Raw genomic sequence first — 18,357 nt, 5'->3', positions numbered from 1 at the left:
ATATGTGTCACTTTTGTTAGTCTCAGTCTCTTCTTTGGGGCTTATTTTCATAGACCCCCGGCCATGGCCGCTTATTTCCCTCACACAATCTGGCAACACGGGCGAGCAGCAGGGTTGCCAAGTCTGCTTATTTCCCGCGACTTTTAGCTTTTTTCTTTTTCCAGAGATCCTTTACTTTTCTTTATAGGCAAAGTATTAGTATAATAAATTACTAAAGCATTAATTATCATAGACATACATGGTATTCATAATGATAAATGCATCAAATACTTTTTTATTAGGATTATATGGTCATATTATTGGGTTTGTTTTGGCTTGTTTGTGGAGGTGAGTTTGCTTACTTCTCTCACGAGAGTTGGCAACACGGGCGAGCAGCGGCGCGTCACATGACTCTGGTCTCGAGACGCCTTGAAGTAAACACGGAAGAGGTTCTGTTCATGCATGGTAAAACTACATTTATTATTATTAATTAACACATTATTATATTATAGTTACATTGAAATACTAGTAAACATACTCGTGTAGAGAAGTTGGAGAATATCTGCTGCATGCTACAAAGAACGTCAATAATAATAACAGTAGTAGTAGCATTAACATGCTAGCATCATTCTGAACATGTAAGGACCCCCATCTGAACATGTGTCGTGCCAAGGACCCCCATCTGAACATGTGTTGTACCAGGGACCCCCATCTGAACATGTGTTGTGCCAGGGACCCCCATCTGAACATGTGTTGTGCCAAGGACCCCCATCTGAACATGTGTTGTACCAGGGACCCCCATCTGAACATGTGTTGTGCCAGGGACCCCCATCTGAACATGTGTTGTGTCAGGGACCCCTATCTGAACATGTGTTGTACCAGGGACCCCCATCTGAACATGTGTCGTGCCAAGGACCCCCATCTGAACATGTGTTGTACCAGGGACCCCCATCTGAACATGTGTTGTGCCAGGGACCCCCATCTGAACATGTGTTGTACCAGGGACCCCCATCTGAACATGTGTTGTACCAGGGACCCCCATCTGAACATGTGTCGTGCCAAGGACCCCCATCTGAACATGTGTTGTGCCAGGGACCCCCATCTGAACATGTGTTGTACCAGGGACCCCCATCTGAACATGTGTTGTGCCAGGGACCCCTATCTGAACATTTGTTGTACCAGGGACCCCCATCTGAACATATGTTGTACCAGGGACCCCCATCTGAACATGTGTTGTACCAGGGACCCCCATCTGAACATGTGTTGTACCAGGGACATTGAAACATGTTTGCATTTAGATAGATAGATAGATAGATAGATAGAGATGCGAGCTTGTAGACATGCTTTTTTATTAGGCTTGTTTCTAAAGTGCAGTGGTTTATTTAGGCTTGTTTCTAAAGGTTTAGCATGGGTTTGTTTCCATATAGCTGGTTGCTTATTTCTCTCAGTGGTTTGGGGTTTGTTTCCATATAGCTGGTTGCTTATTTCTCTCAGTGTGTTATAAGCCTACTCTCTGCAGACCTCCACCATTTGTGTAAATACACTTTTCGGCCAGAAATAAAAACACTCCTCCGTAACGGGAGACCCTTTTTTTTCATTCACTCAGATCTGGTGTGGTTGAAAAAAGACCAGATCTGTAGAGTGAATATAATAATGTCTGTCCGGTGGAAGGGCATGGTCTAATGTTGATTTATTTATTTGACTGCCAGAAAGCTATTTTAATGATGTCACGTGAGCTTGGCACGCGTACGTTGCTTGCATTTTATTTAACCCTGGAACAGTGGTTCCCTGGGGGTCCAGGGACCCCCAGGGGTCCTTGAGGGAGTTCCAGGGGGTCCCCGGCTAAATGATAGTTTGGAACCAAAATGTACCCTCATGGGTCTGTAACTCTGAGAGTGTACAAAGCTATCTATCGTGTCATATATCGTATATATTGTGTGATATATTGCATTAGATGGGGTCTTCGGTTGAGAGGACGGATGAGAACGTCCGTGAGTATCTTCTCTACAGAGGGTTCACGTCCACCCTCAGACACCTGGACACGGAGATCAAAGTGGACAAGGACAAAGGATTCAGAGTGAGTTTCCTGTCTTTAATTCGTTTACTGTCTTTAGCCCATAATTTAGGCCTGACGTCGAAAACAAACAAAAAAAGTCTTCTAAATCATGACAATTTTCTGAAAAACCTCATGTTTACATATCAGTGGTTCTCAATATTTCATGTCAAGGACCCCCAAAAAGTATATCATGTATTTGGCCGCCGACCCCCATCTGAAAATATGTTGTTCCAGGGGGACCCCCCCCCCCTCCCCCAGAAGCAAAGATTTGAGTAAAAAATGTTCGTTCTGAAAGAATATTTATATTCAAAGATTTACACCACATTTTCACGATTTAAAACAAATTGCAGATCGACAAGCTCGTAGCGCGGCACTCGGTGCCTCGCTATGGGCTTGTAGATCTGCTATATGTAAGTTTTTATGATTTTTCAAAAATAGCAGATCTGCAAGCGCGTAACAAGCTTGTAGATCTTCTATTTTTCAATAGCTTAAAGTATAACAGAATGCTAAAAACACCAAAAGGGGTTCCCGCCCAGTTTAATTAGTTTACTGTCTGTAAATAAGTTTATTGTCTTTAATTACACTTTATTGTCTTTAATTAGTTCACTGTCTATAATTATTAATTCGTTTCTTGCCCTTAATTAAAGTTTATTGTCGTATAAAGATAAAGACAACTTTATTGACTATTATATTTGGCATAAAATAGAGATGTGTCTTTGGCACAACGGGCTGTCAGTTTACAACAATAAAAACATTAATTAATACACACAAAGTCCTTAACCCATTCTGAACGGGAACCCATTTTGGTGTTAGCATCATGTTGTGCTTTAGCTATTGAAAAATAGCAGATCTACAAGCTCATAGCGCGCCACCGAGTGGCGCGCTACGAGCTTGTAGGTCTGCTATTTTTGAAAAATCGAAGAACGACTGACATTTTTTAGAATCTGATCTCAGGTCAGAATTGGGTTAATCAGACCAGTGTGTGTCCCAGTGGAAACCTCGTATGAATCTGATCTCAGGTCAGAATGCGTTAAAAACAAAATACCATGTAAAATGCATTTCCTGCCTTTCTGCCCCGTCTATAGGTGGACAAGATGGTGGACCAGCTGCTCCACCTGGTGGCGACCTTCGACCTCGCGGGCCTGCGTGAATACTGGTCGTTTCTGGACCGGCGACTGTTCAGCCGCCTAGAGGACGTTTACAGGACTACAGTCAACAAGCTGCGGACCAGCGTCTACCGATACTATGTGGTTAATACCATACAGGTCAGCAGACCATGTAGTTACGTTAGTTATTAGAATATCATGTAGTTACGTTAGTTATTAATATACCATGTCGTTACGTTAGTTATTAGAATATCATGTAGTTACGTTAGTTATTAATACCATGTAGTTACGTTAGTTATTAGAATACCATGTAGTTACGTTAGTTATTAATACCATGTAGTTACGTTAGTTATTAATACCATGTAGTTACGTTAGTTATTAATACCATGTAGTTACGTTAGTTATTAGAATACCATGTCGTTACGTTAGATATTAGAATACCATGTAGTTACGTTAGTTATTAGAATACCACGTAGTTACGTTAGTTATTAATACCATGTAGTTACGTTAGTTATTAGAATACCATGTAGTTACGTTAGTTATTAGAATACCATGTAGTTACGTTAGTTATTAGAATACCATGTAGTTACGTTAGTTATTAGAATACCATGTAGTTACGTTAGTTATTAGAATACCATGTAGTTACGTTAGTTATTAGAATACCATGTAGTTACGTTAGTTATTAGAATACCATGTAAAAAAATAGGAAAAAATAAGAAGAAAATAGGAATAAAATAGGGGAAAAAATAGGAAAAAAAAATATTATTATTATTATCATTGGCTGAAATGTTGTCACCTACCTGAAAATGTATTTCCTGTTTATTAAAGAGCTGAAGAGACGGACAGACTCTGTTACTGTGCAGACACTTCATAGCAATGCTTACTATCAGAATTAAATATTGTGTTTTAACCTTTTAACAAAAAAACTGTCTGTCTGCCTGTCTGTCTGCCTGTCTGCCTGTCTGTCTGTCTGTCTGTCTGTCTGTCTGTCTGTCTGTCTGTCTGTCTGTCTGTCTGTCTGTCTGTCTGTCTGTCTGTCTGTCTGTCTGTCTTGCAGAAAGGCAGTCTGGACAAGACACAGGAGTTCTTCCAGAAGCAGGGGGCGGAGCTTCATGGCCAGGCGGAGTGGCGTGATTGGTTCGTGCTGCCCTTCATCCCATGCCCCGAGCAGCACCCCGCCTTCTCGCCCTACTTCTCCCGCCAGTGGGCCGACACCTTCCTGGTGTCGCTGCACAACTTCCTGTCCGTGCTCTTCCAGTGCATGCATATCCTTTTACCCACAATGCACCTGGGTCAACAGGCCTAATTCACCTTCAGCTAAGCCCCGCCCTCTCCCACATTTTCACGATTAAAAAAAAGCTCATAGTGCGGCACTTGGTGCCGCGCTACGAGCTTGTAGTAACTCTCAGAGTTACAGAACTGTAAGGGTCCATTTCGTTCCGTTTGTTACACACTCAGAGTTAGTTATATTATAAATTTATAATCGTTGATATTAATAGTTTTACTTGTATATTATTCATCTTAACGGCTCCTTCACCCCAGCCTGCTCTGCTGAGTTTCGACGCTGAGGTTCAGAGAAGCAACGGTCTCACCGAAGAGAACGAGCAGCTCAGACAACTGGTAAGAGGTAGTTTTATATCTAGGGTGGGCCACTTTGACGAGGGAGAGGGCCACTATAGTTCCACACTCACTCCAGAGGGCCACTATAGTTCCACACTCACTCCAGAGGGCCACTATAGTTCCACACTCACTCCAGAGGGCCACTATAGTTCCACGCTCTCTCCAGAGGGCCACTATAGTTCCACGCTCTCTCCAGAGGGCCACTATAGTTCCACGCTCACTCCAGAGGGCCACTATAGTTCCACACTCACTCCAGAGGGCCACTATAGTTCCACACTCACTCCAGAGGGCCACTATAGTTCCACGCTCTCTCCAGAGGGCCACTATAGTTCCACGCTCTCTCCAGAGGGCCACTATAGTTCCACGCTCACTCCAGAGGGCCACTATAGTTCCACGCTCACTCCAGAGGGCCACTATAGTTCCACGCTCACTCCAGAGGGCCACTATAGTTCCACACTCACTCCAGAGGGCCACTATAGTTCCACGCTCTCTCCAGAGGGCCACTATAGTTCCACGCTCACTCCAGAGGGCCACTATAGTTCCACGCTCACTCCAGAGGGCCACTATAGTTCCACACTCACTCCAGAGGGCCACTATAGTTCCACACTCACTCCAGAGGGCCACTATAGTTCCACGCTCACTCCAGAGGGCCACTATAGTTCCACGCTCACTCCAGAGGGCCACTATAGTTCCACGCTCACTCCAGAGGGCCACTATAGTTCCACACTCACTCCAGAGGGCCACTATAGTTCCACGCTCTCTCCAGAGGGCCACTATAGTTCCACACTCACTCCAGAGGGCCACTATAGTTACACACTCACTCCAGAGGGCCACTATAGTTCCACACTCACTCTAGAGGGCCACTATAGTTCCACGCTCACTCCAGAGGGCCACTATAGTTCCACGCTCACTCCAGAGGGCCACTATAGTTCCACGCTCACTCCAGAGGGCCACTATAGTTCCACGCTCACTCCAGAGGGCCACTATAGTTCCACGCTCACTCCAGAGGGCCACTATAGTTCCACGCTCACTCCAGAGGGCCACTATAGTTCCACGCTCACTCCAGAGGGCCACTATAGTTCCACGCTCACTCCAGAGGGCCACTATAGTTCCACACTCACTCCAGAGGGCCTCTATAGTTCCACGCTCACTCCAGAGGGCCACTATAGTTCCACGCTCACTCCAGAGGGCCACTATAGTTCCACACTCACTCCAGAGGGCCACTATAGTCACTATAGGCCACTATAGTCCGTGATATTGTCCTTCTAATGAACGTTAGACTGGTTGAAAACACACGTCTCTGCTTCTGGTGGCTGATATTGTCCTTCTAATGTGTGATGTGGGAATAAAGAGAAAATTGTTGCACAAAGAAATCAATGTAGAATGAATTAATTAACCTTGGCACGGGTATGGACTGGTTGTGTCATTATTAAAGAAAATGGTAAATGGTGCATTTATATAGCGCCTTTATCCAAGGCGCATAACATTCACACATTCAAACACCGATTGCGGCGGAAGCCATGCAAGGTATACCAACCAGCACATCAGGAGCAATTTGGGGTTCAGTGTCTTGCTCAAGGACACTTCCACATGTAGACAGGAGGAGGAGCCGGGATTCGAACCGCCGACCCATGGATCATTGGACGACCTGCTCTACCTCCTGAGCCACAGCCGCCCGAAATCACAGGATATATTCACGGATATAGTTATTGAATAAATCCCAGAGCGATACATTCAGGAATTGACCAATCATTATTCAAGAAATGACAGAGCGATAAATTCAGGTTGTTTGGACCAATCAGAATCATTATTAGTAAACTATTTCATTCTGTGTGGAGTTTGCATGTTCTCCCCGTGTCCCCTAGGGTAGATACCCTCACAAAAACATGCCGTAATCCTCGTCTCTAAAACTACCTCCCCCTGGCCAGCCGGGGCGCCTGATGGAGGGGAAAGGAACTGGTCGGAATAACGTGTCCCTTCCACGCGCTACGTCCGGCCGGGAAAAATTCCCCTCTGTCAGGTGAAAAGAAGCAGCTTGGACTCCTCATGCATAGAATTAGATGAGATGAGATATACTTTATTAGTCTCCCGAGGAAGAAATGTGTCTTAGACAAAGGGCCCGCATGCAAGCGTAGCCCTAGTCCATGTCGCCACAGTGCAGCGCCACAGTGCAGCGCCACAGTGCAGCGCCTTAGCGTAGCCCTAGTCCATGTCGCCACAGTGCAGCGCCTTAGCGTAGCCCTAGTCCATGTCGCCACAGTGCAGCGCCTTAGCGTAGCCCTAGTCCATGTGGCCACAGTGCAGCGCCTTAGCGTAGCCCTAGTCCATGTCGCCACAATGCAGCGCCTTAGCGTAGCCCTAGTCCATGTCGCCACAGTGCAGCGCCTTAGCGTAGCCCTAGTCCATGTCGCCACAGTGCAGCGCCTTAGCGTAGCCCTAGTCCATGTCGCCACAGTGCAGCGCCACAGTGCAGCGCCACAGTGCAGCGCCTTAGCGTAGCCCTAGTCCATGTCGCCACAGTGCAGCGCCTTAGCGTAGCCCTAGTCCATGTCGCCACAGTGCAGCGCCTTAGCGTAGCCCTAGTCCATGTGGCCACAGTGCAGCGCCTTAGCGTAGCCCTAGTCCATGTCGCCACAATGCAGCGCCTTAGCGTAGCCCTAGTCCATGTCGCCACAGTGCAGCGCCTTAGCGTAGCCCTAGTCCATGTGGCCACAGTGCAGCGCCTTAGCGTAGCCCTAGTCCATGTCGCCACAATGCAGCGCCACAGTGCAGTGCCTTAGCGTAGCCCTAGTCCATGTCGCCACAGTGCAGCGCCTTAGCGTAGCCCTAGTCCATGTCGCCACAGTGCAGCGCCTTAGCGTAGCCCTAGTCCATGTCGCCACAGTGCAGCGCCACAGTGCAGCGCCTTAGCGTAGCCCTAGTCCATGTCGCCACAGTGCAGCGCCACAGTGCAGCGCCTTAGCGTAGCCCTAGTCCATGTCGCCACAGTGCAGCACCTTAGCGTAGCCCTAGTCCATGTCGCCACAGTGCAGCGCCAAATACATCTTTCTTGCATCATAGGAGCGACCGCCCTCTTCAAGAGGCAAGCAAGGCCCTCTTGAGAAGGAGGCATGAGGTCAGTCCGCTGCCCCCCCCCAGGTTGGCAGAGGAAGTGTAGCGCCCAGGATTACATTAGATAATTGGCACTGGGTGAAAAGAAAAAACTGGGTTACAAAATCGTGGGATAAAATTTAAAAAAAAAAGTAAACTATTTCAGGGATTATTAACCAATCAGAATGTGTTTTCAGGTGTTTGCGCTGCAGGGCTCCTCCTCCTCCTCCGCTGGGATGAAGGACCAATCGGAAAGCAGCACAGCAGACCAGGCTCCTCCCCCCCACCACAAACTGCCCGCCTACGTCCAGAACATGGACCGCCTGGGAGACACCGAGCTGTGAGATGTTTTTATCTATCTGTTAGGACCTTTTACCTATCTGTTAGGACCTTCTCTATGTTTTTACCTATCTGTTAGGACCTTCTATATGCTTTACCTATCTGTTAGGACCTTCTCTATGTTTTCACCTAGCTCAGGGGTGGGCAACTTTGACGATGGCGAGGGCCACTATATTTCCACATTCACGCCAGAGGGGCAAGGTTGCATATTACTGTTGTAGCAAAAGAATGCCGATCTACAAGCTCAAAACGCGTTTCTATTTTTTACTATATTTGAATTGGAAATGTGAATAATTTATTTTGCTATTTTCAAATTGGAATCCTGAAAAGTAACCTTTTTTATTGAATTTCAAATGCATTTAGTTGTAGCTATGTTAACTTTATGAACTGTTAACATAACTACATTGGACACAAAAAGACAATAACATTTTTAATACTAGTCATTAAGTACTAGTCATTTAATACTAGTCATGAAGTAATTAAAACGGTGTTTGGAATTGTAAACAGCTGAAATCGATACTATATCAGTATTCTGATATTAACATGCGGGGCCGCATTAAGTGAAGGTGGGGGGCCGCATGTGGCCCCCGGGCCGCCAGTTGCCCACCCCTGATCTAGCTGTTAGGAACTTTACCTTTACCTGGGAGACAGAGCTGTGAGGACCTTCTATATGTTTTTTACCTGTCTGTCAGGACCTTTAAAACACTATTCTGTGAGCTGTGAGGACCTTCAGCTTTTAAACACTATGTTTCTCCTGTCTTCTACGAGCTGTGTTTTACCTTTTTTTAACCCAATCTGGGACAGGAACCCCTTTTGGTGTTAGCATTATGTTATGCTTTAGCTATTGAAAAATAGCAGATCTACAAGCTCATAGCGCGGCACCGAGTGGCGCGCTATGAGCTTGTAGGTCTGCTATTTTTGAAAAATCGAAGAACGACTGACACAGAAACATAGCTTTTTCAGAAAACTGTCAGGATGTAGAAGAACATTTATAGAATCTGATCTCAGGTCAGAATGGGTTAAACACTTATCCTGTGAGCTGTGAGGACCTCATTATGTTTTACCCGTCTGTTGAGGACCTCACACACCTTTTATCCCGTTCTGACCTGAGATCAGATTCTAAAAAATGTTCTTCTACATCCTGACAGTTTTCATTCTGACCTGAGATCAGATTCTAAAAAGTGTTCTTCTACATCCTGACAGTTTTCATTCTGACCTAAGATCAGATTCTAAAAAATGTTCTTCTACATCCTGACAGTTTTCATTCTGACCTGAGATCAGATTCTAAAAAAAAATCTTCTACATCCTGACAGTTTTCATTCTGACCTGAGATCAGATTCTAAAAAATGTTCTTCTACATCCTGACAGTTTCCTGAAAAGCTATGTTTCTATGTCAGTCGTTCTTCGATTTGTCAAAAATAGCAGACCTACACGCTCGTGGCGCGCTATGAGCTTGTAGATCTGCTATTTTTCAATAGCTAAAGCATAGCCTAAAATGGGTTAAATCACTTATCCTGTGAGCTGTGAGGACCTTCAGCTTTAAACACTACAGGCTCCATTTTCGTCATCGCTAAACCCCTTATCCCTAAACTTCTTTGCCTTTTTATTTTTTTTACTATTTTGACAAACATTTTTGAACAGTTCAACTAGCCAATCTACATTAACACGTTGTGAGCTTGTAGACTGGAACCCATTCTGACCTGAGATCAGATTCACACGAGGTTTCCACTGGACACACACTGGTCTGATTAACCCATTCTGACCTGAGATCAGATTCTAAAAATGTCAGTCGCTCTTCGATTTTTCAAAAAATAGCAGACCTACAAGCTCGTATCGCGCCACTCGGTGGCGCGATATGAGCTTGTAGGTCTGCTATTTTTAAATAGCTAAAGCATAACATGATGCTGACACCAAAAGGGGTGCCCGGTCAGAATGGGTTAACTATTCTTTTTTTTTTGCAAAATAGTAAAAAAAAGAAAAGGCACAGATGTTTAGGGATAAGGGGTTTAGCAGTGACGAAAATGGAGCCCTATGGGTCCTATTTTCACCACTGCCTTACCCCTTATCCCTAAAAAGAAAATAAACCTTTTTTTTCCTTTATATTTTTACTATTTTGAAAAACATTTTACTTACGTCCGGTCGTTATATTGATAACAGGTACTCCATAATCCCAAACCTTATTGATACCGGGTACTCGATAAGCCCAAACCTTTTTGATAACAGGTACTCAATAAACCCAAACCTTATTGATAACAGGTACTCAATAAACCCAAACCTTATTGATAACAGGTACTCCATAAGCCCAAACCTTATTGATAACAGGTACTCAATAAACCCAAACCTTATTGATAACAGGTACTCAATAAGCCCAAACCTTATTGATAACAGGTACTCAATAAGCCCAAACCTTATTGATAACAGGTACTCCATAAACCCAAACCTTATTGATAACAGGTACTCCATAAACCCAAACCTTATTGATAACAGGTACTCAATAAACCCAAACCTTATTGATAACAGGTACTCAATAAGCCCAAACCTTATTGATAACAGGTACTCAATAAGCCCAAACCTTATTGATAACAGGTACTCCATAAACCCAAACCTTATTGATAACAGGTACTCAATAAACCCAAACCTTATTGATAACAGGTACTCTTCACACACCTTTGTGCTATTCTCTTTTAACCCATTTAGGACTGAGGCCGATCCTAAAAACCCTGACCTAAATTCTCTGAAAAAGAAAATAATATATATATATATATTTTTTTTGCTAAATACTGTAATGTAAATGGCCTGTTTAACCTAAATGGGTTAAAGTGTTTCTACTGCTGAAAACCTGTCATCTGTATTCTATGATCTGTGTGGTTGAAACCAACACCTCTCAGCTTTCAGCTATGCTTCCTGTGTCTTCTGTGAGCTGAAAGGATGTCCCTTCTGCTCCACAACTCATTTATATTCTACAGTCTTTAACATGTTGATGTAAACATGCTACAGTCTTTAACATGTTGATGTAAACATGCTACCGTCTTTAACACTCGCCTGACAGTTTTCCAACGGTGCTCAGTGTCAAGAACGTCTCCTATTGGTTCAGAACGAGTGCAGTACTTTCATCCGACGGAGCATTGGTCCGAACGTCAACCTACCTCCTCCCTCACCCTAACCCTAACCTCCCCCGGGGCAGACACCTAAACCTACCTCCTCCCTCACCCTAACCCTAACCTCCCCCGGGGCAGACACCTAAACCTACCTCCTCCCTCACCCTAACCCTAACCTCCCCCAGGGCAGACACCTAAACCTAACCGCAACCCTCTCCCGACCCGCAGCGCACCTCGCTCTGTCGGATGATAGTATGCCTCCCGTTCAGAACGGTACCGCTGATATCCGCCGTCGCTAGGCAACGCTCGGCTCGCCTGTGGTCCGTCAATGAAATGCTTCCCCCCGCCGTCCACTGCCATGTTAACACCTTTGAGGGGAGCATTGCCAAATTGTTGCTACCTCGCGGTTACATTGTTTGACAAAAGAAAATAGATTGCTAGATTAACTTTAGCTGATTTAGCTTCCGGTTCATTTTGGGGTCTTCAAAGCGATGGCAGGACATTCGTTTTTTTTAAAATACCGTACAATTTACAATTCAGACATTTATCAAACGCTCTTAATCCATAGCAATTTACAGTAAGCTAGAACAACACATGGTAATACATCAAATACATAATAATCATAATAAAGTAATAATCATCTAGGATCATACGTATACAAAATCTGTAGCATATCTGTACAGAGTACACTATAGAGTGCTATGTCTACATAAAATGCTATTTCTGATATATAAGTTTAGCGTTTGCATACGCCTCGTCAAGGCTAGGGCAAGTGCTACGGCAAATTACCCCACTGAGCATTTTTTTTTGTCTAATATTCGTCTAAAGGGCCGTCTAAAAATGGGATAAAAAACGGAAACGTTTAGACGTTGATTCTTAGATTAGACGTTAATTAGCGGTTGTTTAAACGTCTATATATATATACAGCTAATTAACGTCTAATCTAAGAATAGATGGACGTCTAAAAAAACTTACATTTTTTGCCATTTTTTTCGCATTTCTAAATAGCCGTCTATTGCTCAGTGGGTACGTTCATACTTACATTATACATTGTTATTGTATTATTTACATTATTTACATTATTATTTGTAGTATTAATGTTACAACACGCCCAAAACCACAGTTTGCACGTGCAGCTTATTATATTTTAATTTGTTTTAAACAATATGTTAATATTTAAATTGTTGTTGGAGCAGATTGACCATCATTATTAATTTGTTTGAACTAATTATATCAATTAAAAGCATGCGCTGTTTTCCTTTCCATAGATAATCTATTTATTTTCGATAACAATGATATATGAGTGTTTTGTAAACAGCATGGAGTGTATATTTATTATTATTATCACATGTCCATTATGTTAATGATCATGAAATGTCTTTTACTAAAAGTTTATTAAAAAAACAACGTCTTTAGGAAACATGAAAGTCTGGCCTTTGTTTACTTTGGATTGTTGTTAATCTCACATTCAAACGTTTTAAAAAACAACTGCCTTTTAAAATGCATTTTAACTTATTCACTGGTCCTCAGCCCCCTGGGACTTTCAGCCTGACGTTTTATTTTGAAAACCCCAAAATTCATCGGACATAGTTGTCAGCCATTACGGATCTGCTGCTGGACACTTCGCTTTCACCAGGAGCGTTGATATTGTCACTGCAATATTGTTTTATTGAGCTCCTAACCTCGATGTATTATCGACTCTAACGCCACTAAACATCGCGCTTCTAATGGAAATAAGACGGGGAGGGGAAACAATCCATTGACGGACCACAGCGACGGGGGAGCTAATCGTTACCTAGCGACGGGGAGCTAATCGTTACCTAGCGACGGGGGAGCTAATCGTTACCTAGCGACGGGGAGCTAATCGTTACCTAGCGACGGGGGAGCTAATCGTTTCTGCAAAATATTCTGTGATTCTGTGATCGGTGAAGGTAGGTTAGAAATCGCTATAAACCCTGGCACGGAAAGTCCTGGGTTCGATTCCCACTGGGGAATGGGCGCTTGAGGTGTGTTCTCTCCTCTGCGTCATCAGTGCCCACACCCGAGGCGGGGTTGGCGAAAGGGCCTTTCTGTGTGGAGTTTGCATGTTCTCCCCGTGTCCCCTAGAGTAGGTACCCTCACATGTTCTCCCCGTATCCCCTAGGGTAGGTACCCTCACATGTTCTCCCCGTGTCCCCTAGGGTAGGTACCCTCACAAAAACATGCCGTAATCCTGGTCTCTAAACTGCCTCCCCCTGGCCAGCCGGGGCGCCTGATGGAGGGGAAAGGAACTGGTCGGAATAACGTGTTCCTTCCACGCGCTACGTCCGGTCGGGGAAATTCCCCCCTGTCAGGTGAATAGAAGCAGTGTAGCGCCCAGGATTACATGATTAGATAATTGGCACTGGGTGGAAAAAATGGGTTGCAGAATTGTGGGATTAAATTTTAAATTTTAAATAAAAAAAGTTCCTTTTTAAAATGCATTCAGGGGGTCCACACATGATCTTGGAGAGGTCTCCGGATGATTAGCTTAAAGGTCAGTTTTTCAACCCCTTCACATTCAGTGATCTTTTGTGGCCAGATTTCCTGGGATCTACTATAGGACAACAAATCGCTATAAAATGTTGTAAAAATAAATAAATACATATTTAGCCCCATGCTCGAATGTCCCGCCCCCCTGTCAAAAACAGCTAAAATCCCTAAAACGAAAGAAAGCAGCAAATGACACTCATCTTTTACTTTCTCTAATAACAACCTAAAACATAAACCTTGGTTGAAAATGGTGCGTTCGTACGAGCAGACGCAGACAGCATAATAGTGCGTTCGTACGGGCAGACGCAGAGAGCATAATGGTGCGTTCGTACGAGCAGACGCAGACAGCATAATGGTGCGTTAGTACGGGCAGACGCAGACAGCATAATGGTGCGTTCGTACGAGCAGACGCAGACAGCATAATGGTGCGTTCGTACGAGCAGACGCAGACAGCATAATGGTGCGTTAGTACGGGCAGACGCAGACAGCATAATAATGCGTCCGTACGGGCAGACACAGACAGCATAATGGTGCGTCCGTACGGGCAGACGCAGACAGCATAATGGTGCGTCCGTACGGGCAGACACAGACAGCATAATGGTGCGTTCGTATGGGCAGACGCAGACAGCATAATGGTGCGTTCGTACGGGCAGACGCAGACAGCATAATGGTGCGTTCGTACGGGCAGACGCAGACAGCATAATGGTGCTTTCTTACGGGCAGACGCAGACAGCATAATAATGCGTCCGTACGGGCAGACGCAGACAGCATAATGGTGCGTTCGTACGGGCAGACGCAGACAGCATAATGGTGCGTTCGTACGGGCAGACGCAGACAGCATAATGGTGCTTTCTTACGGGCAGACGCAGACAGCATAATAATGCGTCCGTACGGGCAGACGCAGACAGCATAATAATGCGTCCGTACGGGCAGACGCAGAGAGCATAATGGTGCGTCCGTACGGGCAGACGCAGACAGCATAATGGTGCATTCGTACGGGCAGACGCAGACAGCATAATGGTGCGTTCGTACGAGCAGACGCAGACAGCATAATAATGCGTCCGTACGGGCAGACGCAGACAGCATAATGGTGCGTGCGTACGGGCAGACGCAGACAGCATAATGGTGCGTGCGTACGGGCAGATGCAGACAGCATAATGGTGCGTTCGTACGGGCAGACGCAGACAGCATAATAATGCGTCCGTACGGGCAGACGCAGACAGCATAATGGTGCGTCCGTACGGGCAGACGCAGACAGCATAATAATGCGTCCGTACGGGCAGACGCAGACAGCATAGTGGTGCGTCCGTACGGGCAGACGCAGACAGCATAATAATGCGTCCGTACGGGCAGACGCAGACAGCATAATGGTGCGTCCGTACGGGCAGACGCAGACAGCATAATAATGCGTCTGTACGGGCAGACGTAGAGAGCATAATGGTGCGTCCGTACGGGCAGACGCAGACAGCATAATGGTGCGTCCGTACGGGCAGACGCAGACAGCATAATAATGCGTCCGTACGGGCAGACGCAGAGAGCATAATGGTGCGTCCGTACGGGCAGACGCAGACAGCATAATAATGCGTCCGTACGGGCAGACGCAGACAGCATAATGGTGCGTGCGTACGGGCAGACGCAGACAGCATAATGGTGCGTCCGTACGGGCAGACGCAGACAGCATAATGGTGCGTCCGTACGGGCAGACGCAGACAGCATAATAATGCGTCCGTACGGGCAGACGCAGACAGCATAATGGTGCGTGCGTACGGGCAGACGCAGACAGCATAATGGTGCGTCCGTACGGGCAGACGCAGACAGCATAATGGTGCGTTCGTACGGGCAGACGCAGACAGCATAATGGTGCGTTCGTACGGGCAGACGCAGACAGCATAATGGTGCGTTCGTACGGGCAGACGCAGACAGCATAATGGTGCGTTCGTACGAGCAGACGCAGACAGCATAATGGTGCGTTCGTACGGGCAGACGCAGACAGCATAATGGTGCGTCCGTACGGGCAGACGCAGACAGCATAATGGTGCGTTCGTACGGGCAGACGCAGACAGCATAATAATGCGTCCGTACGGGCAGACGCAAAGACGAATGAGAGTATTGTTTGGAGCTGCTGCAATGTATTCATTAAGTAGATTACGCAGTGGGAGGGGCCACAAGTGTAGTATGTTTGTGTGTGTGTGTGTGTGTGTTGTGCCACACGCACACGCAGAACATTTGTGGGTTCTCAAAATGCATTTTGTGCTCAAACACAAAGGATTTACGTAATGCATTTGTATACGGGTGTATGCTACCTTAGAATAGATGTAGACCTATTTGACAGTGCATAAACACACACACACACACACACACACACACACACACACACACACACCTGCCATCTGCAGAGCTCTAGACTAAAGTGACTGGAGTCTGTCTCATTTCTCTTCAAAAGCCCTTGAATATGATGGATTGTGATTAAGGATTACTGTCATTATGGTAATCTCACACTTCATATCACACACACACACACACACACACACACGCACGCACACACGCACGCACGCACGCACGCACGCACGCACACACACACACACACACGCACACACATATATATAATATAACCCACTTAGAACTGAGATCAGATTCTACAAAAGGTCTTCTAAATCATGACTATTGAAAAATAGCAGATCTACAAGCTCTTAGCGCGCCACCGAGTGGCGCGCTAAGAGCTTGTAGGTCTGCCATTTTTTTTAAATCGAAGAACGACTGACATTTTTAGAATCTGATCTCAGGTCAGAATGGGTTAATCAGACCAGTGTGTGTCCCAGTGGAAACCTCGTATGAATCTGATCTCAGGTCAGAATGGGTTAATATATTTTATATATTATTATATTTCCTAGAGACATGGTAGCCAATCGGAAGACTTCATATTTTATATATTATTATATTTCCTAGAGACATGGTAGCCAATCGGAAGACTTCATATTTTATATATTATTATTATATTTCCTAGAGACATGGTAGCCAATCAGAAGACTTCCAGCGTCTCGACCACTCCCTCCAGGAACTTCTTCTCCACTCTCCTGCCTCAGGGGAAGCGCTCCACAGTGCCCCCTGCTGCCGGAAACAAGGTGGGAATGTCGCCCAATCAGAGCGCAGTGGGCAGGAAGGAACCTTCTTCTGCCGCGGCCAATCAGGTGAGAGCAAGACGATTTAACTCGAGTCCTGTTTTAATTCGACCCCCGATGATGCCAACTGTGTTCAGAGACGGCTTTTATTTTGAAGGACAATAAGTTCACGACCGCTGAACAGGAAGTAAGAGTCATGCCCCCCCCCCCCCATGCCCATCAGCTTTGTGTGTTTGTGTGCACCACAGAGACCCCTTTTCCACCGGTTGGTTCCCAGTGGGAACCGGTTCAGTTCTTTTTGGTTTTTAGTCCATGAGCCAGAGCTCCAAAATTTGTGGACGAACTATACACTATATTCAATTGTTTATAGGATTAATACAAGTAAATAAAGACATGATAACCCTTCCACAGTAGTAGCTTTTTCATATTTTCGATTATTTTGCATATTTTCCTACATAATGCCTCATTTGCATATTAAAACATGTAAAATTTGTAATACAATAAACCATTGTCTTCGTGTAAGTACTCAATTGGGGAAGTTTCATGGTGATAACAATCTAATATAGGTATGGTTTTGCCTACTCAATTCATAATTAACGTTTCAATTTTGCAGCTCTGGCTCATGGACTAAAAACCAAAAAGAACTGAACCGGTTCCCATTGGGAACCAACCGGTGGAAAAGGGGCCATAGTGATGTTTTGATTGGCTGAGCATGGCATGTGACGCTTCTATGCCACCAAAATGTGGAACGCCCTACCAACAGTCATTAAGACATGTGAATCCCTTGACTCCTTCAAAACCGCTCTCAAAGGGCACCTACGGACGGCCGCAATTCGAAACTGGCCTCTCTCAAATCTGAATCCCCCCCCCCCCCCCTTTTTCCCCCTCACTGTATATATGTATCTTTTCCCTTTTTGCTTCCTTTATGATGAATTCCTGTTCTGTTCTTCAACTACATAGAAGTGTCTATTTGTACGTCTCTAAATGTTTTGATGAATTGAACAATGTGGACCCTGTTGTAAACAAGTGTAATGCTTAATTGGGTCGTCCACTCACAGTTAACAGTCTTTGTATTGAGTTTGTGCTTTGAAATGTACTGTAATTCTACAAACTGTTAATAAATATTTCAATCAATCAATCAATCAATCAGTGTTGTTTTTAGTCGTAGTCTCTTGAATAGTTTTCATTTAGTTTTAGTCACATTTTAGTCGCCTGGAATGTTTTAGTGTTTAGTCTAGTTTTAGTCGACTAAATATAATATTTTAGTCGACTAAATCTACAGTTGATTCCGTTGACTAAAATGTATTTTGGCGGGCCTTGGATGTCGTTTTAATGACTGTTTTTACACTTCCTGAAAATAGCCGATCTACAAGCTCACAACGCGTCACGCTGTGACGCGTTGTGAACTTATAGATCGGCTATTTTCAGCATGAAACCAA

General features: G+C 44.9%; 1 protein-coding gene across 1 annotated transcript in view; it reads left to right on the top strand.

The window, feature by feature from the left end:
- The first annotated feature begins 424 nt into the window (after nt 1-424).
- Nucleotides 425-18,357, top strand: part of wdr91 (WD repeat domain 91) — a 34,405-nt gene continuing 16,472 nt past the window's right edge. Inside the window, exons 1-7 of the mRNA XM_083791139.1 lie at nt 425-444; nt 1,934-2,056; nt 3,121-3,300; nt 4,199-4,406; nt 4,679-4,761; nt 8,049-8,191; nt 16,804-16,987. Coding sequence (XP_083647265.1) covers nt 442-444; nt 1,934-2,056; nt 3,121-3,300; nt 4,199-4,406; nt 4,679-4,761; nt 8,049-8,191; nt 16,804-16,987 — 924 coding nt within the window. The 5' untranslated portion in view covers nt 425-441. The remainder of the gene's footprint in view (nt 445-1,933; nt 2,057-3,120; nt 3,301-4,198; nt 4,407-4,678; nt 4,762-8,048; nt 8,192-16,803; nt 16,988-18,357) is intronic.

The sequence above is a fragment of the Protomyctophum parallelum genome (genome assembly GCF_964188405.1).
Source record: "Protomyctophum parallelum genome assembly, chromosome: 20".
Classification (NCBI taxonomy): domain Eukaryota; kingdom Metazoa; phylum Chordata; class Actinopteri; order Myctophiformes; family Myctophidae; genus Protomyctophum; species Protomyctophum parallelum.
Note: the sequence above shows the minus strand (reverse complement) of the source record. Positions and strands in the feature narration are given on the sequence as shown.